Source organism: Limanda limanda, chromosome 21 (assembly GCF_963576545.1).
Source record: "Limanda limanda chromosome 21, fLimLim1.1, whole genome shotgun sequence".
Taxonomy (NCBI): domain Eukaryota; kingdom Metazoa; phylum Chordata; class Actinopteri; order Pleuronectiformes; family Pleuronectidae; genus Limanda; species Limanda limanda.
The window spans coordinates 1,382,106-1,407,843 of NC_083656.1; the positions used below are offsets into that span (position 1 = coordinate 1,382,106).

General features: G+C 42.5%; 3 protein-coding genes across 3 annotated transcripts; all 3 read right to left on the bottom strand.

The window, feature by feature from the left end:
- Positions 1–5,523: 5,523 nt before the first annotated feature.
- nploc4 (NPL4 homolog, ubiquitin recognition factor) lies at positions 5,524–17,097 on the bottom strand. The gene is made up of 17 exons (XM_061094925.1): positions 16,966–17,097; positions 16,249–16,329; positions 12,505–12,614; positions 11,088–11,312; positions 10,960–11,008; positions 10,777–10,871; positions 10,573–10,696; positions 9,470–9,649; positions 9,242–9,328; positions 8,615–8,686; positions 8,410–8,536; positions 7,374–7,534; positions 7,162–7,233; positions 6,979–7,071; positions 6,613–6,729; positions 6,228–6,330; positions 5,524–5,922 (listed from the first exon to the last, which is right to left on the bottom strand). Exons 1-17 carry the CDS (start codon positions 16,978–16,980, stop codon positions 5,759–5,761), a joined length of 1,875 nt encoding a protein of 624 aa, XP_060950908.1. The 5' UTR covers positions 16,981–17,097; the 3' UTR covers positions 5,524–5,758.
- A 2,713-nt stretch (positions 17,098–19,810) lies between these two features.
- On the bottom strand, positions 19,811–20,242 carry pde6gb (phosphodiesterase 6G, cGMP-specific, rod, gamma, paralog b). Its single transcript, XM_061095206.1, has 3 exons — positions 20,097–20,242; positions 19,979–20,019; positions 19,811–19,887 (listed from the first exon to the last, which is right to left on the bottom strand). Exons 1-3 carry the CDS (start codon positions 20,240–20,242, stop codon positions 19,811–19,813), a joined length of 264 nt encoding a protein of 87 aa, XP_060951189.1.
- A 3,180-nt stretch (positions 20,243–23,422) lies between these two features.
- On the bottom strand, positions 23,423–24,020 carry LOC133028021 (retinal rod rhodopsin-sensitive cGMP 3',5'-cyclic phosphodiesterase subunit gamma-like). Its single transcript, XM_061095214.1, has 3 exons — positions 23,875–24,020; positions 23,591–23,631; positions 23,423–23,499 (listed from the first exon to the last, which is right to left on the bottom strand). The coding sequence occupies exons 1-3, from the start codon at positions 24,018–24,020 to the stop codon at positions 23,423–23,425; spliced, it is 264 nt and encodes an 87-aa protein (XP_060951197.1).
- Positions 24,021–25,738: the final 1,718 nt, after the last annotated feature.

Below are 25,738 nucleotides of genomic sequence, written 5' to 3' on the forward strand. Positions count from 1 at the left end.
CAGATGCGATGTCTAAATATTATATATTATATTATCATGTTTCTCTCAGATACAGAAACGTTTGTTCAATAAATTAAAATAACAATCAGGTAAATTTCCACTTTCTGTGGCTTAAAGCATATTAATGACTTTAGTGTATTGAGACTTTTTGTATGAACTTAATAATAAATAATATTAACAACACATACAGTTCTTTATTCAAAATCTATTGTGTTCTGTGGAAGATTCACTTCTGCCTCATCACTGTGGAGAATGAAAACTCAGAGCTGACAATTGTTTTCATGACTCAGCAGTTCTGTGCTTTTTAGTTTTGTATTTAACACATTAAGTATATTTTCTTGATATGAAATCATTCCTGCAGTTTCTGACGTGTGATACATTTACTCAAGTGCAAATATGAGGAACTTATACATTTAAAACATTTGTTAAACCAGCTACAACCGTAAAAAGTGATCTACAAACAAATGCATCAGTTACAATAATCTTTAATAACAATAAAGATAGTGTTAATACAAGATAAGATATGTACATGACCTCCTCACACTGAAACCATGGAGGTGGTGATAAAACCGAAAAATAAAATCTCTATATAAAACATTACAGCAAACAGGATTCTGATGCTTCATCCTCAGTTTCCTCCTCAGTCCTGAGGAGCTGCAGGTTTCTGGATTCTCCGGACCACCACCCTGGTCCTCCTCCCCGGAGGTCGGCTCCCAGCAGCCACCACGTCTCCCAGCAGGGCGCCCGGGGGTCTGGGTTCGCCTCGGGGGGCTGCAGGGCTCCTTCCCGACCGCACGCCGTCCACGAAGTCCTCCACCCCGTCAAACCTGAGGGTGAGGTCGGCCAGACGCTCCTTCAGGGCGTTGAACTCCTTGTAGAGATCCCCGAGGGCGTCGGACAGGGGCTGGATCCTGAAACTCAAATGAGTGAATAAATGAAAAAGTCATCCTCACCGACAGAGTCCCAGAAGGTTCCCAGAGGAGAATCACCTCCCGTAGTCGGGCAGCACAGTGTTGTGGTCGTGCAGCAGCAGATCTTTGACCTGCGTCATGATGGCGTACTTCCAGTTGTCTAAGACCAGCGTGAGGTTGGAACAGCTTCTGGTGCTCGTCCTCTCTGCTTCAGGTGAGAAGGAACCAGAGGGAAACACAGAATCACTGCAGAGGCTGAAGAGCGTCTCCATCAACACCATCAACACCATCAACACCAGGATTCAACCATTAAACCAGGATTCAACCATTAAACCAGGATCCAACAATTAAACCAGGATTCAACCATTAAACCAGGATCCAACCATTAAACCAGGATCCAACCATTAAACCAGGATCCAACCATTAAACCAGGATCCAACCATTAAACCAGGATTCAACCATTAAACCAGGATCCAACAATTAAACCAGGATCCAACAATTAAACCAGGATTCAACCATTAAACCAGGATCCAACCATTAAACCAGGATCCAACCATTAAACCAGGATCCAACCATTAAACCAGGATTCAACCATTAAACCAGGATCCAACCATTAAACCAGGATTCAACCATTAAACCAGGATCCAACCATTAAACCAGGATCCAACAATTAAACCAGGATTCAACCATTAAACCAGGATCCAACCATTAAACCAGGATCCAACCATTAAACCAGGATCCAACCATTAAACCAGGATTCAACCATTAAACCAGGATCCAACAATTAAACCAGGATCCAACCATTAAACCAGGATCCAACCATTAAACCAGGATCCAACCATTAAACCAGGATCCAACCATTAAACCAGGATTCAAACCACACACATGAATCATCAGGGAAGAAACTGATTTGAATCAAAAAGCGAACAATGAGAAATGAGAGCAAAGAAATCTGACCTAGATGTAAAATATCATCAATAAAATCTACTGAAATATTAATAAATACTTGCTAAATAGCATTGGAATTAGAATATATCTCAAATGTTTATTTACAACCTGTTCACAGGAGGCTTTTTAAAAGTTAAAATAAAAAACACAACACGTGACGATAACGTTAAAATACTGTTTGTGTTTGAAGCTTTTGTGTGAAGTTTGTGTCGACATTAATACACTGTTACATAATATATTATAACTGTAACAACTTTATCTTAATTTGACATTGAAATGTTCTAAACGCAGGAGGAAGATGAAATGAGGAAAGTTAAAGTTGATCTTCTTCTCCACTCACCTTCGTTCCTCAGACCCACGTCTGCTCTGTGAGTTGTTTTCTGTCTCTGAGCTGCAGACTGAGTCAGCACCAGGATGAAGACGAGTCCAGCAGCCTTCATCCTTCAATCTGCGTCTGCACACACAAGAACACACGTTACTGTGAACTGCTGAGTCACACCATGAAGAATTACATCCTCACGTGCAGTGAATATTAACAGTACCTGCAGTGGAGTCAGAGAATCCTGTGTGGACGGAGCAGAGTCCTGGTATCAGATTATTAACTGAGGAGGAGGGAAGGTCTCCAGAAGCCCCTCCCACATGAGGTCAGTTATCAGGATTTTACTTCAAGTTCAAACTTCAACAGAAGACAAAGACGTTCATCTTGATCTGAACTCACAGTTTTCACTGAAACAAGCCTGTGTCCTTCTCTGTAAACCTCATTAAGCAGCAGGAGCAGAGGAACAGACCAGGGATCGGTTCTGAAGGAGCTCCAGCTCCAACGTGTCTGATGTTTCACATTCCTGCTCCTCATCTGGTTCCCATCCAGAGGAGCTCGACCCACTGGACTCCACCTGCTCTCGTCACTCATGTTCAAACATCTGTCGTGTGGAGGCAGAACACCGACAGAGGCGGAGCTCAGCAAAACCTAAAGATAAATCACCAGAGCTCAGCTGATGTGGATTATTGGAGCTGGAAGTCGATACTGATATCTGGGGGTAAAACATTTGATGGTGTCTAAAAAAGCTCAATGATTTATAACTCTTACAACAATCGTAACTGAGGTTTGATATTTAACAGTTTAACCATTAATTTTAGTAGCAATGACCATAAACAGAAAAGCAGCCAAATAAATATAATTTAAGTCAGAAAATAGTTTTTTGTATCATCAAACCCACACATGCTGATGCTATGGGATCATAGTGATTGTTTTTATTCAGCCAACAATGAAATTGGTCGAGCTCTAAAAATCAAGGGTTGTTTAAAGTCTATGTGGAAAACTGTTTGTGTTAAAATAAAAATAAAAATTACCCACTTCTCATAAACCAGTTGATTATTTGTATGAAGACGTGAAAGTGATGAAAACCCAGAAAGGCTGACGTCAGTAATCGGACACGATGCATCAAAAAACAACAGAGACATTTTGTGCAAAAGGAATTTTTGTTGTTTATTTCATTTTTTTTTTTTTTTTAAATTCTATTTTGTTTCAAATCTGGATGAACAGCACACGCCTCTCTGCGTCCTCTGTGAACTCAGCTCAGCAAACGGGTCCGGACCAGTACAAAAAGAGAAGCTCGCTGCCGGCCGTTACCGTGACATCAGAGAAGATGCTCTCACATTATTCACACGAGGGGGGGGGGGCAAAAACAATCCAAGCATTTTCAATCCACAATTAAAATATATTCTCACTTCATCCATGGAATTACTGTCAAGCTCTTACGAAGAAGCACACGTCTCATAAATATCTAAATGTGCGAGGGCCCGTTTCCCTGGAGACGACCCCGGGGTCAACTCCACAGCTTCTAGTGATTCGCTCAGTTTTCTTTCTGGAGGTTAAGTTGAGATAACAGTGCAAAGTGCAGAGTTACGTGATGTCATCGATATGTTTGAGTCTAATTCAGTCGACGACAGTCAGCAGCGAACGAATCCAGGTCGTGAATTCAAATGATTCCAGATCAGTCAGATGATGGGTTAGGGTTAGATGGGTTATATGGGAAACTGCCATTTGTTGTTTTCTTTAAGAATCTGTGTCATTTGCTATTTAAGAATAAAAAACACCAAATTGTCTTATTTGTGATTCCCTCATATTATATTAAAGTCATTTTGGTGCTCAAATGCTATTCGTCTTCTAAACTACACTTTAAAGCAACACTTTGGAGCTTTGACTGAGCAACAGCGCCCCCTGCAGTCACACAGGCTCAGTGTACGAGCCATGACTTTATCCGTCTATCAATGTGTTTGAGATGTTTCTGATCATTTTGGACGAAGTGGAGACAAAGGAAACATGTTGCTGGCGCATGTTAATGATGTTAAACCAGAACTGAACCTAAATGAATCAAACGTTTAAGTCTTGGTCCCAATATTCAAAACCCAGAGGAAACTAAGAAGTTAGAGAAGTTTTAACTGGAGATCCGGATACATCTCCACGGACTGGAACATGTTAAAGGGAAAGTTTCTCTAAAGTATTTTTAATGGAATATGAAGATCGTCTTGTTTTATCTGTCTTGAGCTTTAGAGAAGTTTTGTTCTGTGACATTTCTGTTAAAAGCAGAGGAACTGAACTTTGTAAATGTCGTGAGCGTCACATATTAAATATCCTTTATTGTTCTAGATAAAGACAATGGGCATTTATCTCAGGGTTTCATCTGCTTCTCACACTGTTTTCAGACTGAGCTGCAACAGAGACACTGACATCTGTTCATCATTCAAGCTGCTGGAGGACGAGACATCAGAAGAGACACGAGACATCAGAAGAGACACGAGACATCAGAAGAGACACGAGACATCAGAAGAGACACGAGACATCAGAAGAGACACGAGACATCAGAAGAGACAGGCGATGTCCAACGTGTCTCTTTCTCTCCACATTGACCCACGACCTCTTTCTGTCCGAGCAGGAAAATCTTTAGAAGGCGACGGAACGACCCAGACGGGCTCGTCAGCGGAGAGACGCTGCTTCGGATCCGACGGCGAGAAAAAGGAAAGACGAGAACCAGGTGCTGGGGACGTGACGTGGTGGTGGTGGGGGGGGGAGTGGCGAGCACCAGTTGTTCCTATAAGCGCGTCGTGATGTAGACGATGGATGGTGATAGAATAAGCTTCGTCTTTCTGCCAAGTTCAAACCATCAAATCTAAAATTCCAACAGAACAGTGAAAGCTCCTCAGGAACCACTCAGCGGAGGAATCGTCTCCCGGCTCCGATCCACGACTTTACTTTCCAAACATTTTTAAAAGATATTCAATAATGAAAATAAACTCTCTAGTGAAACGCAGCCGCTCGGGAGCTCGTCACATGACTGAACTCTAAGGAACTCGTCCTCGAGACCTGTGAGAACCTGACCGAGTCCACGCTGAAGATCCAAAAACATTTTAAGGTTTCGCTACAAATCAGATAAAAAAAAAGGAAAAGAAGAAGACGCTTCATTAAATAACAGTTTCATTCCTCAAATGTAATTCATACACAGCAAAATTCTCCAGAAGACGAAAGTGAGCGGGGGGGGGGGGGGGGGCACTGATGTGAGCGAACGTCCAAACACTCGAGTCTCTGCTGTCGTCCCGGGTCACAGCAGGATCTATCTGAGCCACGGGGGGGTGGGAGGGGGGGGCTGTGGGCGGTGGGGGTTCAGGGGGAGGGGCCTCAGCCACAAGTGCTCGACGGTAAAGAACCGGCCACTCACCAGAGCCGCGGTGAGGAGGGACACAAAGAAAAGTCTGAGTGAACTTTATTCATTGAACCAACGGGATGTAAACGGCTGCACCCACCCCCCCCCACCCCCCTCGCCGGCGTCACAGCAGCCGGGTCCGGGTGCAGCGGCGTCATCGGCGAGTGGGCGGGGCTGCGTGAGCAAGGGAGGGAGGGGTTAACCGTGGGGCAGGCTGCACATCTCACAGTGCTCGGTGCCGGGCTGGTTCATGAAGGTGCAGTGGAGGCAGGACCACATGGAGGAGGAGGAGGCCGGGACCGAGGGGCCCCCCCCCATGGCCCCGAACCCCAGAGAGCTGGAGGACTGCCCCCCCACCGTGCCTGGAACACAGGAGACCGATTAAATCACTGATTGCCCGATCAAGAGAAATTCAGCATTTAACGTATAAATATATATATTGTGTATGAATCGGAGGCAGATCGGTGTGTGTGTGTGAATGAGTCGGACTGTGTGTGTCTGTGTGTGTCTGTGTGTGTCTGTGTGTGTGTCTGTGTGTGTCTGTGTGTGTGTGTGTGTGTGTCTGTGTGTGTGTCTGTGTGTGTGTCTGTGTGTGTCTGTGTGTGTGTCTGTGTGTGTCTGTGTGTGTGTGTCTGTGTGTGTGTGTCTGTGTGTGTCAGTGACTCACTGCACAGCTGCTCGATGGTGGCCCACTGCTCAGACCTCTTCCAGGTCTGAGCCAGTTCCTCGTTGGAAGTCTTCACGGCCTCCAGCAGCAGCCCGATGCTGTCCTGCAACAAACACAAAACACAGAATCATCAACCTGCTCCACACGGACACGTTCAGGAAACTGGAAACAAAACCAGTTGCAGGGTTTTGGTTTCGTGAGCCTCGGTGTCATAGACTATATCTGATGAGGCGGCTCGGCACAGAAAGATGATTTCTCTTTTCTTTATTTCTCAAATCAAACGCACTTGTGATGGTAACGAGCGGCCAGTCTGAGAATCGAATGAACAAAGGTTCCGAGTGAGAAACGTCCTCACACCACTGAGCACTTCCAGATGTGGACTTACTCTCAGAGGCATGACTTCATTGGTGACGAGGAAGAGGAGCAGATGGAAGTCGGACACGATGTCCAAGAAAGCCGTGGAGGTGCACTGGGACAGGTACGTGGCTAAACTGTGGAAGTCCTGCACAGACACACAACACAACACAACACATGTCACTTCCTCTGAGCTGTAAACATGAAGCTGGAACTGCTGCTTCAGGTTGAAATACACAGATGAAGGCAAAAGTGGACGGAAGAAAAACTTTGTATCGTGGCTGCAGCCCAATAATTACCCTCAGTTATACAAAACATGTGATGATTATTAGAAATGGTTACAGCCTTCAAGATGTGTGTGTGTGAGTGTGTGTGTGTGTCTCTCCTGCCCTCTTACTTGAGTCTCTCCGAGTATATCACGGTTCTCGATGGGGAAGGGTTGTTTGGCGCAGAAGGTGAACTGAGGATCCTTTGGAAACGTGGTGGTGATCTTTAAAAGGGTTAAAAAAAGGGAATTTAGACTAAATGCTGCCTGAATACATACGTGTGCTTAGTATGTTCAACACCAAATGTTACTCACATCTATAATGAGATACTCCACAGGAAGAGGCCGAGCCAGAAACGTGACATCGTTTCCAAACTTGTCTGTGTCCTGTTGGATTCAAACGAAAATCTCAACATCTGGATTAACTGAGTCATGACACCTGGCCCTAAGAATCTGGAAGATATTATCCAGCTCATTTTTATAATGATCAGTAGAATGTTAGATCCTTCTCATGTATGCGCTGGTACCTTGAAGAAGACGTCGGGGACGTACTGCTCCGAGCTGGACTCTTTAGCGTAGCCCAGCTCGGGGGCGTCCTTGCAGGGCAGCAGACACTCGTCTCTCACCAGGGCCATGCACTGGTTGGACACCTGGTATCCTTCAAAGTGCACCTGGTTGTCTGGACTTCCTGCAGGCAGCAGAGACACAGGCTGATGCACTCGTGGGATTAAACCCGGATAAAATCAATGAAAAGACTAATAAGGTTTAACACATGACATCATTGAACAGTTGTGTTGTCCGTGTCACTGTGGTGTGCAGAGTATTTAAATCTTCTGCCCAACACATGCAGATCATTTGCAAACACGCTACGTCTTCACACCATGGAAAGTCAAACAGATGGACCTCGGCCCCGGCTGGAATCACATGTGCATCATGACATCAGCTTTGGCTGCAGAGCCTCATTAGTGCAATGAGCAGTGATGAGGTCACCACAACGCTGTGTGACCTCAAATAGAAGAGATTTTGTGCGTTTAGAACAGAAGAGTAAACACTTGGCGTTGATTCCACAGAGAGTTGTTCTCACACAGCATGTGGCTTGAGTTACAGCGTTAATCTGGCCTCTAAATTACAGCCCACACAGAGTAGATACTCAAGAGGAATGGAAATAAACACACGACAGCCACCTGACAGGCCTGGACTGAGTGAGAACATCTGTAGAGAACAAATAGGTGAAGATACTCAATAACAAGTGTTTTGCAATAACACACAGAGTTTCTGCAGGTTTCAATGAGTTCATTCTAAGACTTTTTACGATCTTAATGAATGAATTACACAGCTCAGCCCATAATGTTGCGCTGTTGGAAGAGAACGAGTTTCCTACTTCATATGAAGCATTACGATATTTAACTGTAAAATCACAAGCAGCTGGAGATTCTTTGTGAAATAAACAGAATAACGATCAAAGTAACACATGTTGTGATCTTGAAGAAATCTAACATCAGCACTAAGTGAGGAAAATTATTTTCAGTTTTCACTTCAGCCTCGGAGGGAACGAAGACGTACCTGTCGCCAGCGCCGTCACAAATTTGGATCCGAAATGTCCGTCTCGCGAGAGTTTGCAGGGGTTTGAGTGTAGATTCTGGAAGTACCCTGCTGTGATGCACTCCTCTGCGCTCAGGAAGTGCGAGTCCTAACAGGAGAGAGAGCAATGATAAGTCCTGGAGGAGGAGGTCAGGAGGTCAGTCTGAGGAACAGGCTTCACCCTCACCTTGTTCCGTGTGTAGCGGACAGTGCCTATCCTCGTATCCTCAGAGAGCAGGTCTGTGAAGATCCAGCCCACCTGGAAACCAGAGGAAGATTCAATCAGATTCAAATCCATCTGCTCAATTCATAAAACAAAGAGGCATCCAAGAACACAACTGATCCACGGTCACATCACAGAGTAATGAGTCTGATATCATGACCAGAGAAAGAGGAACCAAGTTAATTAACCAATGGATAAACCGTATCTGATGAAATCTACATAAACACCTTCACATGCAGTGTGTGAGTGAAGTGTTCAATGTCTCAACCAGAGAAAAGAAAAATCCTGCCAGTTAAATGCAAAGTGGAAGACAGTAGAGCAAGGTTTAGATTTGCCCATCCGACCTTAACATTTCACATATTCCAGCACTACAGACCCATAAAAAACAGTTTGATTCCCTTCAAGTCCTCTGGTTGAACGTGTTCAAGCCTTTTCTGAATAATAAATCAATTTCTAGTCAGAGGCTGCGATACTTGGCCGTGAAAATCATAAATCTGCTTTATAACTCCTGCCAGCACAGTGTGGAAACACAATATGAAAAGCCCAGCTTGTCTACAGCCAATGAGAGCCGCTGAAGGACAGAGAGCCGACCTTGCACAGGCCCAGCTTGGCAGCAATTTCATCCACAGCTGCAGCTTTGGGATCCTCCAACATTTCCAGGTTGTTCTGAGTGGCATTCTGTAACAGGGAAGAAGAAAAGAGTCTTAAATTCACCTGTAAGGTAAAAGCTCAACAAATGGTTGCTTACATGGTCAAAATGGATAATGGACAGTTCATAATTACGATGATACTGAATGCAATTTAATGAGAATCTCTCACCTGTGGAGGTTCGTAGATAGCAGCCACCTCAGCTCTGATGCCCAGCGGGATGTCTTTGTGCTCAGTGTACTTTCCGTACAAGTATCCCATCCTCTGGCTGCCCGTCTTCCTCCAGAAGTCCAGGAAGCGGTTGGCAATGGTGTGGTTCTCAAACATGATGTTATCCACGTGTCGGTATTTCTGGAAGAAGAACACAATTCAATGATCTCTCTGTCAATTAGGGACGGGAATAGGCCGATACGATACTATCACGATACTTAGGTGGCGATACGATATGTATTGCGATTCTGTAAGTATTGCGATTCGATATTACGATTTCCTGGGATTTCTTTTGGTTATTTTTTTTTTTTTTAAATACTGGGCCATGGAAAAATGTTGAATCATTCCTTCAAATACAACACAGTCAAATTCACTTAGAGCTTTACCAGTTTTATTTCAAATATTAACATTTACTTAATGACTGCCGGGCAGCCAATAGAGAAAATAAATAAAAATGTTCCCTATTATTGTATAGCCCCTGTCAACTGCACACAAACTGACAGATTAAGAAATGTTTGCCACTTAGGCTACTTTTAAACAATAAATAAAAGGTAAATTAAATAGAATGAATAAAAGTTTACTTAAAATATTAACTTTGAAATAAACAAAAAGTAGGCTATTGCTGTTTGCATGTAGGCGATGCAAAGCTAGTGCTTGGGTATGTTTCGATTCTTGTGCAAAAACAAGAGCTGGTCAACATGCTCTGGGGTGATGTTGGTTCCCCCCATATATCCCCCCAGGTATAAACCAATAAATATGTTTAAAAAAAAAATATATATATTATTATTATTATTATTATTTTTTTTTTTAAATCGATTTGGGGATTTGGGAGGCAGCATATCGATTTAAAATTCGTCATTCACAAGAATCGCGATTTGTAACTGAATTGATTTTTTCCCCCCATCCCTACTGTCAATACAAACACAATTGTCACGTGGTGGTGAGTACTTTTAAATAAAACATCTGATAAATGACTAATTGTAAACACTACTTTTTTAATGGCTTGCTCAAAATGGTGAACTGTAGCTTCATTGTCCCAGACACACACAGGTAGAGCTACATACTTGTCTGTTCAGTGTGAGCGCACTGGGCTGGCACTTGGTGCAGATACCCTCTGGCCAGGGAAGGTGGCCCTCACAGCCCGACTTGATCTTACAGCTGATGTTCTCCAGAGCCGCAAACTTCCCTCTGCAGGATGTGAAAACAGACTTAGGACCTGGAAACGAGATGGCTGCATTTCTATTGGAAGAATTAGAACAACTTCTCACTTATCAGATCCTCCGGTCAGCTTGCGAAGGTATGCGTGGAATGACATGTGCTTCACCGGTGGGTCCAGGTGATTCAGGTAGTCTTCGTCAAAAGGCTGAAAACGGAAAAGAGGCAGATCCTCAGCAGGTTGAAACTGTCCCACAGCATCGGTGTTAGCTTTACATCTTTCTGACTTTTCTTACCTCTAACGGTACACAGTGCACACACTTTCCAAGGGCACCATGGCGACATCTGTAACAAGATGAGGAGTGTGAGAGATCGCAGAGAAACTCTTCACTTAACATACAACACCAGGACGTCTCCTCCTTACAATTGGGGATCTTTGTTCCTGTAGATCTTGCCGTCTTGCTTGGTCAGATACTGATCAATTTCATCCTCCTGGACCAGGGTTGATGAGAAGGACCGAGGGATCATGTTGGACGATGAGGAAGATGAGGAGATGGACGGTAGCGATGAAGATGTGTGCGGGGTGGCCGTGTCCATCACCTCCCCGGAGGAGGAGCCTGAAGGATACAGATACAAGATGTCGCCATGCCTGAAGAAAATAAAGAGAAATAAGATGATTCACCAAAGAATATGGAAAAACATAAATAATAAAGGCAAAGAAATTCAATTGATAAATATAATAATAATAAACTAAAAATTTCTAGGGCTGCAAAGCAGCACTGGGTGGGCCAGGGCACATGCATTTTGAAGCGTTGCATGCTTTTTGCCTGAAAAAAACTAATAATGACCGAGGAAATATTGACACATAGAGCTGTTCTGGCTTGGACTCTGATCATGAGACAGAAGTTTGGTGTTGATAGGACAATGCACAGTGGAGTTATCACAACATCGTCTCCTTTGGTGAAGGATGAACCTTCACCTTAACTCAACATTTGCACGGTTTGAGGACATGTCCAAATTCTGAGAGGGAGAGAGATGTGACCTTTGCAAGACATAAATATTCTCTGATCTTTGACCACTGTCACTACAGGAGTGGAGTTGTTTGTTTGCGGCTCAGCATCAAAGGATTCATGGTCTATGTATGTCCGCGTTACAGAACATCGTGTTTTCATGGCGTGTAATCAAACGAAAAAAAAATCCCTCAGTCAGTTTTTATCTCCATCTTGTTGTGATGACACTCATCTCAATTTGAAGTTGATTCGATGAAAGCCCTGGTACAAGTACATCAAAGTAAAAATGTGGAATATGGCAAAATGGCCACTAAATGCAAGATAGCAGGCTTCCTGTTGTGTTTTTCCAATTGCACCTAAAGACTTTTTTGTTTGTCTGGTCATGATACACCTGTGTATTGATTTTTGTGAAGACCGGTCAATGTGAACACATTCCAGGGGTCTCGGGGGGCACCGTTGAGCCATTTTGCAACGCCCATTAAAAATTCCTTCAGAATGCATAAATTTTCACCACTTTCTAACTTTCTGCAAATTTTGGTAAGAAGTTGAGCATGGTAAAGCCCTCAAAAAGCCAATTCATTTGCCTGAATAATAATAATCCTTACAATTTCAATAGGGTCTCACCTGACCTTTGATGTCAGTGCTCGGGCCCTAATAAGTTCACGTACATTAATCGACATGAAAACCATTAATAATTTGTATTACTTTTTGGCTAAATAGCACATTTTATCAAGGACACACAGAACTTAATTTGACAATAAGACTTTTAAAACCTCCTCAATCTGACCGATTGTTGTACATAATTCTAAAAACTCATTTGCTGTTACTCACTTGATCTTCAGCAAGCCGAGGGTGACGTTCTGGGACAGAAGCTCGTCGGTCTTGTTGCGGTTCACGTAAATAGAAAACCCGTTGGAGATGAACCCAAACTCTGTGGCCACCTGAGGGGGAAGTGGAGTTTCCTGATTAGAATGAGCAACAACACACTCATGTCTCATCCCACTGCACTGACTTTGTAAACCACCTTCAGTGTTTAACAAGTCCTGGCTTATGATGAGCAGTATGTCTCTTGCTCTTCTTCAGATTCATCACAGGAAACACTTTCATAGCGTAAAGTGCGTCCATCTCAAAGCAGATTAGCAAAGAGCCTCTTGGCACGAGAGAACCTCAGCTTGTAAGAACACCTCTTACAGTGACGACACTTTGAGCCAAACTAAGCTATTAGGAGACGGACGTATTTGTCATTGCATCCAAACCTCACGTCAAATTATCAGACGGCTCGTCATCACTTTAGATTTACTGAGTTAATCAGCCATGAGTGAACTCAGAGAGCGGAACTGTTTACATCGGAACAGGACAACTATCTTGGCATTAAAGCTAATCCATCATGGACCATCCACCAATGACTGTGTGGGAACTTTCATAGTAAATCCTGTTCGTGGTTGTAAATGTGTATTTGTAACTTGGGAACAGTCTTTGAGCATTAAATCATTATATTTCCTCAAACCACACAAAGAACAGTGTGCGTTGCTGTTCGCTGGTGAAACTGTATCCTGTGTGTTTCATTCTGTCTCAGCAGCAGAAATATAACCTCTCTGCTTCAGACCCGTGCTTTTCCATTCCACCCGTCGCTGGCTGCACCGGAGCCGGGACTGAAACCACTCCTTCCATTGATCTGCTGAACCGTCCGGCCTCGACTCAGACACATGCATCTTTGATGAGATGATACTGGAATTCTCCACTGTGACCGTTCTGCTGATCCTGCTTCTATTCTAGGTTTTTCAAAACCCAAGATGATCTTAAAAACATGTCCACATTAACTAACTACATATTTATAAATCCTTTGTGTTTATCATCCTGTTTAATACTCGTGTGGAGGAGTAATGTCGTGGCTGTAAACAACAAACTGCCGTGCAGATGTGATGATAAGAGTGAATCCAGTATATTTTCCGGTCCTTGCCACGGATGCTTCCTGCACAGCTTCATACATAAATCATAAATGATCAGTGAGCAGATCTCCACTGTGTGTGACAGCAGTGTACGATGCACATCAGAACTTGTGATGCAGTAGAAAGAAAACACACTAAAGAACAGTGTTTATGTTACAGGTGAAGAAATGGACCCAAGAATCCAGGGTTTGAGAAGTTCTGATGGATTTTAACACTGATTACATATGTCTTAATAAATAGAGTAACATTATGGTTTTGATAAATTATGCATCTTACAGGATAAATACTATGGCTGTGTGCCTACACTGTAAATAACCACCCAACTGTACTCTGGTTTGACTTGTATAGACACTGTGTGTTGATCTCCATCATGACTACTAATGTGTATAATATCAAACATCTAGCACCAGCATGGTGGTGCAGTGGGAAGGTTGATGGTTTGAATCCCCTGCGAACATCAAAGGATAAACAGTGTGGAGCTTTGATGGCCTTCTGAAAAAACACGTGTGCACTTCTTTGTGTGTATCACTGTTACTGGGATCTATCACTGTTACTGGGATGTATCACTGTTACTGGGATCTATCACTGTTACTGGGATGTATCACAGTTACTGGGATGTATCACTGTTACTGGGATCCATCACAGTTACTGGGATCCATCACTGTTACTGGGATCTATCACTGTTACTGGGATCTGTTACTGGGATCTATCACTGCTACTGGGATCTATCACAGTTACTGGGATGTATCACAGTTACTGGGATGTATCACTGTTACTGGGATCTATCACTGTTACTGGGATCTGTTACTGGGATCTATCACTGCTACTGGGATCTATTACTGTTACTGGGATCTGTTACTGGGATCTATCACTGCTACTGGGATCTATCACAGTTACTGGGATGTATCACAGTTACTGGGATGTATCACTGTTACTGGGATGTATCACTGTTACTGGGATCTATCACTGTTACTGGGATCTATCACTGTTACTGGGATCTATCACTGTTACTGGGATCTATCACTGTTACTGGGATGTATCACTGTTACTGGGATCTATCACTGTTACTGGGATGTATCACAGTTACTGGGATGTATCACTGTTACTGGGATCCATCACAGTTACTGGGATCCATCACTGTTACTGGGATCTATCACTGTTACTGGGATCTGTTACTGGGATCTATCACTGCTACTGGGATCTATCACAGTTACTGGGATGTATCACAGTTACTGGGATGTATCACTGTTACTGGGATCTATCACTGTTACTGGGATCTGTTACTGGGATCTATCACTGCTACTGGGATCTATTACTGTTACTGGGATCTGTTACTGGGATCTATCACTGCTACTGGGATCTATCACAGTTACTGGGATGTATCACAGTTACTGGGATGTATCACTGTTACTGGGATGTATCACTGTTACTGGGATCTATCACTGTTACTGGGATCTATCACTGTTACTGGGATCTATCACTGTTACTGGGATCTATCACTGTTACTGGGATCTATCACTGCTACTGGGATGTATAACAGTTACTGGGATGTATAACAGTTACTGGGATGTATCACTGTTACTGGGATCTATCACAGTTACTGGGATCTATCACAGTTACTGGGATGTATCGCTGTTACTCGGATGCATAACAGTTACTGGGATCTATCACTGCTACTGGGATGTATCACTGCTACTGGGATCTATCACTGTTACTGGGATGTATCACAGCTACTGGGATCTATCACTGCTACTGGGATGTATCACAGCTACTGGGATCTATCACTGCTACTGGGATGTATCACAGCTACTGGGATCTATCACTGCTACTGGGATGTATCACAGCTACTGGGATCTATCACAGTTACTGGGATCTATCACTGTTACTGGGATCTATCACAGCTACTGGGATGTAGCACTGTTACTGGGATCTATCACAGTTACTGGGATCTATCACAGTTACTGGGATCTATCACTGTTACTGGGATCTATCACTGTTACTGGGATCTATCACTGTTACTGGGGTCCATCACTGTTACTGGGGTCCATCACTGTTACTGGGATCCATCACAGTTACTGGGACGTATCACTGTTACTGGGACATATCACTGTTACTGGGATCAATCACTGTTACTGGGATCAATCACTGTTACTGGGATCTATCACTGTTACTGGGATGTATCACTGTTACTGGGATCTATCACTGTTACTGGGATCTATTACAGCTACTGGGATTTATCACTGTTACTGGGATCTATCACTGTTACTGGGATCAATCACTGTTACTGCGATCTATCACTGTTACTGGGATCTATCACAGCTACTGGGATGTATCACTGTTACTGGGATCTATCACTGTTACTGGGATGTATCACTGTTACTGGGATCTATCACTGTTACTGGGATCTATCACTGTTACTGGGATGTATCACAGTTACTGGGATGTATCACAGTTACTGGGATCCATCACTGTTACTGGGATGTATCACTGTTACTGGGATGTATCACTGCTACTGGGATCTATCACTGTTACTGGGATGTATCACTGTTACTGGGATCTATCACTGTTACTGGGATCTATCACTGTTACTGGGATGTATCACAGTTACTGGGATCCATCACTGTACCTTTTCAAAAAACGCCTCAGCGGTCTCCGTCTTGGTCGCAGGGATCTTCTTCATCCCGCTGGGGGACTGGACCCTGATGATCTGAAGGGACAAAGACAGAAAGGACAACATGAAGCTCCAGCTGGTTCCCTGTGGTCTGCACCCCCCCTCCACCCAGTCAAAACAAGGGAGACCCACCCCCCCCCCCCCTCCTCTGTACAGTCAGGACATCATGACAACCATGACAGAGCAGAAAAGTCCTGTTGACACTGATCGCCCCCCCCACACCACCGAGCAGCTCCAGCCCGGTGACACGAAGCTGGTTCACCGTAAACTGGACCTGAACTGGAAGTGAACTGGAACTGTCCCAGCGGCGCCATTAAAACACTTTCACAGAGTTCACACCAGCCCGACTCCCATTAAACCTTCCAGAACCTTCCAGCTCCTCCGGGACCACCGAGCAGCTGACCGAGCCCACGGGCCTCGCGTCGGGTCCAGCCCGGGCACCGAGGCGGTTGTTCGGCCTCAATGTTCACAAACAAAGCCTCTTTTTACTCGGATGTCGTCAGCTAACCACAAAGCTAATGCTAGCCGGCTAGCTAAACAGGGCCCAGTCACTCTGGGCTAGTGACGCTAGCCTGCTAGCGTTAGCGTTCGAGCTAATTCTGCTGCCTCATCACTCCGGGCTCCGGGCTCAGCCAGCGGGTCCTCGGGGGGAGAAGCGGCCGCTGCACTCACCATGTTCTCCGCCATGTCGCCCCGGTCGCTCCGGTGTCTTCTCCCGGCGGATCTCACGGTGTGAACGGACACACGCAGCGAACACAAGCGTCACGAAGCGTCAGAGGCTGACAGTCAACGACACTCCATCACACAGCGGGTGCAGCAGGCATCTGGGGCCGACTGTCTACCACCGGTCCCACACTGAAACAACCCCGGAAGAAACAAGCGTGACTTTACCTGAACAGACACGTTCCGCCTCTTTTCTCCTGCTCTGCAGTGGAGTTTAAATGATGTGAAACTGTGAGAAATCATAGTTTGAACAAAGGGAGAAGTTTATGGAAAACTGTGTGGTTTGAGTTTTGTATTTTAATGTATTTTACTTTTTATAGCTTGCTTTTATATTTATTTTATTGCACTGCTGAAAAAAATAATATTTTGTCACAGTCTGAATAAGACCAAAGGGCGGCCATTTGTGTTGGAGGTGGATATAAGGATCTTTATAGTAAATGTTATAACACAAAATATAATGAATATATAACATTGGTATGTTATTCAACAATATTCAATATTGTACATGACATTTTAACAAATTATAATTAGAACATTATATATATTCATTATAACAAGATATGACAAAATGTGAAATAATATTACCACGGTGGTTTCAATACAGCACAGATAGATAGAGAGATAGAGAGAGGGAGATCTAAATTTAATCTTTTTGTACTAGCCCTGTATTTTCATCATATTCTGCATGAAAGCATCAAACTAAAAACATTGTCACTTTATCAATATGTGTGTATATGTGTACATTTACATGTGGACTGTATAGGCTGCTTCTAAATTTGTTTTCATGTCACGACTGAAGTAAAAATAAATCATCGATCGACTTACACACTGACTCATTCTCGATTTGATAAATGAATAAATCACTGTTTCTATTTTCCTCTTTTTATTTTTTATTTGTTTATCCTGTAGTGAGGACATCTCCTCAGACCTGTGTGACAATGAATAAAGGATAAAAGGAAAGGAAATAAAAACTATAATCTTCCACTGTACGAGATAACGACAAATGAGAGCGACAACAATGAGCTTAAAAACACAAACATAAACACACAGGTTGGAATAATGAGAAATAAACATAAAATACAAATTTTACAACTAATATTATACAAAAGAGATGGAAGAGATATGAGACTTATTGTAGAAAATATTACGAATGTAATAATTCTGTCCTTTTAAATCACACGTTATAGTTTTTTGTTGGTTAAAGCGGTTTCTTTCACGAATTTTTCATAAAAAACAAGGTCAAAGGTCATGTTTTTAAAGCCCTTTTCATATTGACTCACATGTATCCAACATTAACAGATATTTCTTTAGTATATTAGTAGAAACTTTAGAGGGAATAAAGGTGAAGAACACGTCTGTATCCAGCTAACGATGGTTCAGTTAAACTTTGATCAGATCAGAAGCAAAGAGGGAAATCTGATGATGAGTGATAAACGATATCCACTGAGCTGCTGTCCGCTCTCTACAGAATAGACAGGCTTTATGTTTAATATGTCGGTGGAGAAAGAACCTCTGAGCTGGCAAAAGAGGCGTCGAAGCACATGAAGTGGGAACCCCCCTCCCCCCCACGTTCACGGGTTTGTCACTTGAACTCAAACTGAGGCTGCCTTGCTTGTGTAAGTTTCATGTTTTGTCCATGAGAAGAAGAAGACAGGAGGAAAAAGAAGGACAGCAACAGGAGAGAGAGAGAGAGAGAGAGAGAGAGAGAGATAGAGAGAGAGAGAGAGAGAGAGAGAAGGACGTAACTGTGCACAACTAGAGAAGTCACGAGAATCAGAAGGAAAGATCCTAAACAAGAGTGTTAGGAATTTCAAACTTTTAACTATAGGTTGTGTCTGAAAGAACTCTTAACAATAAAGATAGAAGTAGTTTTAGCTATATATTAGGCATTCATACAAATGATTTTTAATAATAACCTTTCCTTCCTAGGGTTTAATCTACAAATTAAGAATTAATGTTTCACTAGTTCTCATTTCTATTAAAGCGTTATTCCCTCAGATTCATTAAACTCACATAGAGTTCCAAGAGCTGTCTGATAAGTCTCGAGGTTGGAGTCACAACGATGGTCAGTCTCACAGCTGGCCTGATAGGAGAGTCCAAGAGAGTTTGTTGTGGCTCATATGCAGCAGCCGAGATGGAAGGACCAAGACATTTTCTACTCAAGGCTAAATTACGAGACAACATCAGACTGTCAGGGTAGATAGAGTTGCCCTAGCACCCGTCAGAGTAGCGTAGGAGCATGACGGAGAGCTGCTGCTATGTCACTTCCTGGATTCGGTGACAAGAGGCGTGGGACTGCGGCTGGACCAATGAGGGAGATCCAAAGTGATTTGCGGTGACTCCCCTCCAAATATTCATAACCAATCACATCAAATCTACTGTTATAACTTTACCAAACCCATGCTGTTCGGGGCCATTATTAACTTCCTACTGCTAACTTAATTAGCATAGGCTGTGATAATTGTCCATAGCTATGAATAACTCTTCATTGTATCTTTAAATAAAACATTTGATTGAACCAAAATCTTGGATCGGCTTCTCTCATATTATAGGATAAACCAACACGCCTTAACAGAGCAGATAAAGTGTGAACTGCAGAATCAGAAAAAGAATCCAGGACAGAGAGTGAATGTGTTTTTGTAGAAGGTTTTTTTCTTTTTCCATTTTTTGTGTCTGTTACAGTTCGTCCTGGACGTTTGAGTGGAACAGTTCCATTTGAAGCCGGGAGACGACGCCTGAAGCAAATGGTCTGAGGCCTGTAATCCGTGGAGGATGCAGGACGGTGCACCAAGGCTCAGATGATTCCGTACTGGGCCAGCTCATGCAGCTCCAGGTGATTGAAGGCCTCCCAGGGGCAGATGACGGTGATGTCTGCAACAGAACACGCAGACGTGAGCTCGTTGAGGTGAAATAATATCAGAAAACAACATGAGATGCTTTTTATTATCTGAAGAGAACTCACCTGTGCCTAAGCCCTCCATTCCAGGGATGTCGTCACCAAAGCTGGAAAGAAAAAAGTATTACACACTCGAATTTGCTGTTATTCATGGCCGTCAAAAGAAAAGATATTCCATGCATACCCCTGGATGCCCTTCTTTGGAGGCTTGCTCTTGAACTGACGAGTCTGCCTCTGCTTGAACTTGGGGGGGCCCTTGCGTGGAGTGGCCGGGCCTCCGCTGACTCGGGTGGCCGACTTGATTTCAGCTTTGGGCGCCTCGAGATTCATTGTGAGCTGTTAGGGTTCCTGTGTGCAGGAGGTCGGCTTCACTGCGTGAGGATCTCTTCATTTAGAGAACATGAAAGAAAAGAACAATGTGTCAAGAAATGGAAGTAAAGGACCATTTCCAACTATTTATTCTCTGTGAATCCTGTTTGTGTGCAGCAACATTTTATCTGACCTCTGCCTGACATTAGGCTTCAATCCTCTCACTGATCTGACAAACACCTGCAGGGATTTACGCTCATATTTCCCGCTAATTGAATGTCTGAGATGGGCCGTACCTTTCAGCGTGTTCTGGGAGGATGACCCAATTTCCCATAATCCCTGGATCAAGTTAATAAGAAGTCCCCCTCTCTGTTTCAAGCCGGCCGTCCACACGTAATCTCATTAGAGCAAGGACGACAGCATGTTTGTGCTGAGCCTGCACTGAGGGTCTAAATGATCAATCCTATCATCGTGTCCCGGAGACAAGGACAGACCTGAACACGTCTAAACCGTCACTGTGATAACAGAATACATATCTTTAATATAATCACAACTTATTAAAGATGCTGTACATTGTCTTAAATATGAATGGTAGTGCAAACATATCTAGAAATTAACATTTTGGCTACTTTGGAAGTAGAACAAACCCTTTTAACAGGAGAAAATTTCACATCTTCATTTTAACTATTAGCAGACATGATGCTGCAATTTGAAATACTCATTATTATATTAAAAGCTGAATAAGAATCTATATTTTAAAAAAAGGTTGAGACCATGATCATCAGTCAGCACAAACAAGCTTTATTTGAATGGCAGTTCAGAAACTTGAAGGTAAACTTATATAAAAGAGTTACAACAATCCTCCACTGATGATTAATCAAACATTCAAAAATGGTTCTAAGGCTTTATCGTCCTTTTTAAATACATTTTTCTTGAACCTTCATTCGATCAAAATAATCTCAAGAGATTTTTAAATTTCTTTTTCAATATATTTTTCACAACATTATTTTTCTCATATGGCTCCTGAGTGTTTACGGTGGTTACCACCACTACCACATAAATCCAAACATCTCGGTAACATCACTGTCAGTCGTCATGGTTACTCACCGGCTGCTGGGTGGAGGACAGCCACTGGAGTGGGTGTGAGCAGATGAGTGGAGGTCTACACTAGGCTCGCTGTGAGGGCCGGCCGGGCTCCGGGCCCCTCTTATATTCTGAGCCCTGCTGAGGATTACGTGCACGCCGCCCCCCGGCTGCTCACATGTTCCAAACAAACAAACGTCACTATTGTAAAACGATGTGATCGTCACACATTAATTTACAGGATCGTTCCAGATGTCTGGAGTCAGTCTACAGGTTGATAGTTGCTGTTGATTCTAAGTAAAGTGATTTTAAAAGTGTATCAATACAAATCATTTACATGAAATGATTTAAAACAGTATTTGTGATGAAACTAAGGATTTAAACTGTTCATTCTGTTCACTGTGTTTAGGATAAAACCCTGAGCGATGTTAGATCAGATCTCTGAAGTGAGATCGAAATGAGATAAAACGACCTGGGATCTGTAGATATAGATTATAGATGCAGCTGCAGCTTCCTGAGAGGACGACTCGCTTCCTCTTCATTATGCAACCATCTCAACATCTGCTTCAGGCCAAACCCTCAAGTCCTCCAGCCTGCAAACGTCTTAATAAATCATCTCTCCATCAAGACTCATCAAGGGATCTTCACAAGAAAGCAATATAATTAATTTATAATAAAACAAGGCATTGTTAAATCTAAATAATGGATTATTACACTTGATCTGCAAGTGCATTGAAGGGACATGATTTAATTTTGCAGTTCCTAAAGTTCGAGGACTGTAGCAAAAACTGAGATATTCTTTGTTTGGGTCAAAATTCTTTAAAAAGCTCCAGAATCTCGACAACCTCCACAATATGTCATCACATCTTCTTCACTTATATATACAGTCTATGTTAAATATCAGCCATCATCATGTCAACACGTCAATATCAACTTTAACTTGTAAGAAACAACATTTTACGAGATTTAAATGTTTATATTGATATTCTTCAAAGGGCAAATCCGCCTGGGAGAGGACATCTCCTCAGATCTGTGTGACAATGAATAAAGGATGAAAGACCAAGGAAATAAAAACTATAATCTTCCACTGTACAAGATAACGACAAATGAGAGCGACAACAATGAGCTTAAAAACACAAACATAAACACACAGGTTGGAATAATGAGAAATAAACATAAAATACATATTTTACAACAGTAATATTATACAAAGGAGATGGAAGAGATATGAGAGTTATTGTAGAAAATATTACGAATATAATAATTCTGTCCTTTTAAATCACACGTTATAGTTTTTTGTTGGTTAAAGCGGTTTCTTTCACGAATTTTGAAAATGTTTTTAAAGCCCTTTTCATACTAACTCACATGTATCCAACACTAACAGATATTTATTTAGTATATTAGTAGAAACTTTAGAGGGAATAAAGGTGAAGAACACGTCTGTATCCAGGTGACGATGGTTCAGTTAAACTTTGATCAGATCAGAAGCAAAGAGGGAAATCTGATGATGAGTGATAAACGATATCCACTGAGCTGCTGTCCGCTCCCTACAGAATATACAGGCTTTATGTTTAATATGTTGGTGGAGAAAGAACCTCTGAGCTGGCAAAAGAGGCGTTGAAGCACATGAAGTGGGAACCCCCCTCCCCCCCACTTCACGGGTTTGTCACTTAAACTCAAACTGAGGCTGCCTTGCTTGTGTAAGTTTCATGTTTTGTCCATGAGAGGAAGAAGACAGGAGGAAAAAGAAGGACAGCAACAGGCGGGAGAGAGAGAGAGAGAGAGAGAGAGAGAGAGAGAGAGAGAGAGAGAGAGAGAGAGAGAGAGAGAGAGAGAGAAGGACGTAACTGTGCACAACTAGAGAAGTCACGAGACTCAGAAGGAAAGATCCTAAACAAGAGCAGATAAAGTGTGAACTGTAGAATAAGAAAAAGAATCCAGGACAGAGAGTGAATGTGTTTTTGTAGAAGGTTTTTTTCTTTTTCCATTTTTTGTGTCTGTTACAGTTCGTCCTGGACGTTTGAGTGGAACAGTTCCATTTGAAGCAGGGAGACGGAGCCTGAAGCAAATGGTCTGAGGCCTGTAATCCGTGGAGGATGCAGGACGGTGCACGAAGGCTCAGATGATGCCGTACTTGGCCAGCTCGTTCAGCTCCAGGTGATTGAAGGCCTCCCAGGGGCAGATGACGGTGATGTCTGCAACAGAACACGCAGATGTGAGCTCGTTGAGGTGAAATCACATCAGAAAACAACATGAGATGCTTTTTATTATCTGAAGAGAACTCACCTGTGCCTAAGCCCTCCATTCCAGGGATGTCGTCACCAAAGCTGGAAAGAAAAAAGTATTACACACTCGAATTTGCTGTTATTTACGGAAGCGTATTGCAATCACTTGAAAAAATAAAAAAAGCTCTGGGTAAAAAAAAAAATAAAGTTCGAAAAACCGGATTTTTCCTGTTTTTTGAACTTTTTTTTTTTTTTTAGCCAGAGCTTTTTTTATTTTTTCAAGTGAATGCAATACGCATCCGTAGTTATTCATGGCCGTCAAAAGAAAAGGTATTCCATGCATACCCCTGGATGCCCTTCTTTGGAGGCTTGCTCTTGAACTGACGAGTCTGCCTCTGCTTGAACTTGGGGGGGCCCTTGCGTGGAGTGGCCGGGCCTCCGCTGACTCGGGTGGCCGACTTGATTTCAGCTTTGGGCGCCTCGAGATTCATTGTGAGCTGTTAGGGTTCCTGTGTGCAGGAGGTCGGCTTCACTGCGTGAGGATCTCTTCATTTAGAGAACATGAAAGAAAAGAACAATGTGTCAAGAAATGGAAGTAAAGGTACGGAAGCGTATTGTACGGAAGCGTATTGCATTCACTTGAAAAAATAAAAAAAGCTCTGGGTAACTGTTTTTTGAACTTTTTTTTTTTTTTTCCTGTTTTTCCGAGATAAAAATCCTGTTTTTCAAACTTTTTTTTTTCCTGTTTTTCTGAGATAAAATCCTGTTTTTCAAACTTTTTTTTTTCCTGTTTTTCCAAGATAAAAATCCTGTTTTTCGCTCAAATTTTTTTCCATGCTTTTATTTTGAAAGTGACGTATAGCGTCCATAGACGTAGCGTCAAATAAACCTGAAAACATCAGTCGAAAGTCTCAACCATCTTTCGGGGGATATGCTACATATAGGTAGAGGATAGTTTTTATTTTTGTCCCGTTAGTGGCTTTATTATAGAAGATTGATGTGTAGTTCCTGTTATAAGCAGGTTGGTAGTTGGGACTCTTGTTTTGAAAGGGGTTCTAACGGAAAAGGGTTCTATCGATAGAGAAAAGTGTGAAGGAAAATAAACGAGTGTGATGTCCCGATTCAATAACCATCTCTCGGATCCTCTTAAGGCTGAGGCCTCCTGACAGTATAATAGAACAAACCGCTCGGCTACATTAGTCTGTTGCAGGTTCAGGCTGATGCAGCAGCAACCATTCTCCATGCGTGTGAGAGCTTCAAGCAGGATTAAGGGAACGCCTTTTCCGGAGAAAACTTAACTCAGAAAAACAGGTTTTTTATCTCGTAAAAACAGAAAATAAAAAAGTTCGAAAAACAGGATTTTATCTCGGAAAAAAAGGGAAAAAAAAGTTCGAAAAACAGGATTTATCTCGGAAAAACAGGGAAAAAAAAAAAGTTCAAAAAACAGGAAAAATCCTGTTTTTCGAACTTTTTTTTTTTTTTTTTTACCCAGAGCTTTTTTTCTTTTTTCAAGTGAATGCAATACGCTTCCGTAGTATTGCATTCACTTGAAAAAGCTCTGGGTAAAAAAAAAAAAAAGTTCGAAAAACAGGATTTTTCCTGTTTTTTGAACTTTTTTTTTTTCCCTGTTTTTCCGAGATAAAATCCTGTTTTTCGAACTTTTTTATTTTCTGTTTCTACGAGATAAAAATCCTGTTTTTCTGAGTTAAGTTTTCTCCGGAAAAGGCGTTCCCTTAATCCTGCCTGAAGCTCTCACACGCATGGAGAATGGTTGCTGCTGCATCAGCCTGAACCTGCAACAGACTAATGTAGCCGAGCGGTTTGTTCTATTATACTGTCAGGAGGCCTCAGCCTTAAGAGGATCCGAGAGATGGTTATTGAATCGGGACATCACACTCGTTTATTTTCCTTCACACTTTTCTCTATCGATAGAACCCTTTTCCGTTAGAACCCCTTTCAAAACAAGAGTCCCAACCACCAACCTGCTTATAACAGGAACTACACATCAATCTTCTATAATAAAGCCACTAACGGGACAAAAATAAAAACTATCCTCTACCTATATGTAGCATATCCCCCGAAAGATGGTTGAGACTTTCGACTGATGTTTTCAGGTTTATTTGACGCTACATCTATGGACGCTATACGTCACTTTCAAAATAAAAGCATGGAAACAAATTTGAGCGAAAAACAGGATTTTTATCTTGGG

Bases quoted from the DNA above. Each gene is read 5' to 3' on its own strand.
- nploc4 (XM_061094925.1), bottom strand. The intron at 9,650-10,572 runs GTATGTAGCTCT...TTCTTCTTCCAG, and splicing joins CGCTCACACTGAACAGACAA to AAATACCGACACGTGGATAA. The intron at 7,234-7,373 runs GTACCAGCGCAT...TGAATCCAACAG, and splicing joins TCCCCGACGTCTTCTTCAAG to GACACAGACAAGTTTGGAAA.
- LOC133028021 (XM_061095214.1), bottom strand. From the start codon at position 24,020: ATGAATCTCGAGGCGCCCAAAGCTGAAATCAAGTCGGCCACCCGAGTC. The intron at 23,632-23,874 runs GTATGCATGGAA...TTTTCTTTCCAG, and splicing joins CCAAAGAAGGGCATCCAGGG to CTTTGGTGACGACATCCCTG. The intron at 23,500-23,590 runs GTGAGTTCTCTT...GTTCTGTTGCAG, and splicing joins AATGGAGGGCTTAGGCACAG to ACATCACCGTCATCTGCCCC.
- pde6gb (XM_061095206.1), bottom strand. From the start codon at position 20,242: ATGAATCTCGAGGCGCCCAAAGCTGAAATCAAGTCGGCCACCCGAGTC. The intron at 20,020-20,096 runs GTATGCATGGAA...TTTTCTTTCCAG, and splicing joins CCAAAGAAGGGCATCCAGGG to CTTTGGTGACGACATCCCTG. The intron at 19,888-19,978 runs GTGAGTTCTCTT...GTTCTGTTGCAG, and splicing joins AATGGAGGGCTTAGGCACAG to ACATCACCGTCATCTGCCCC.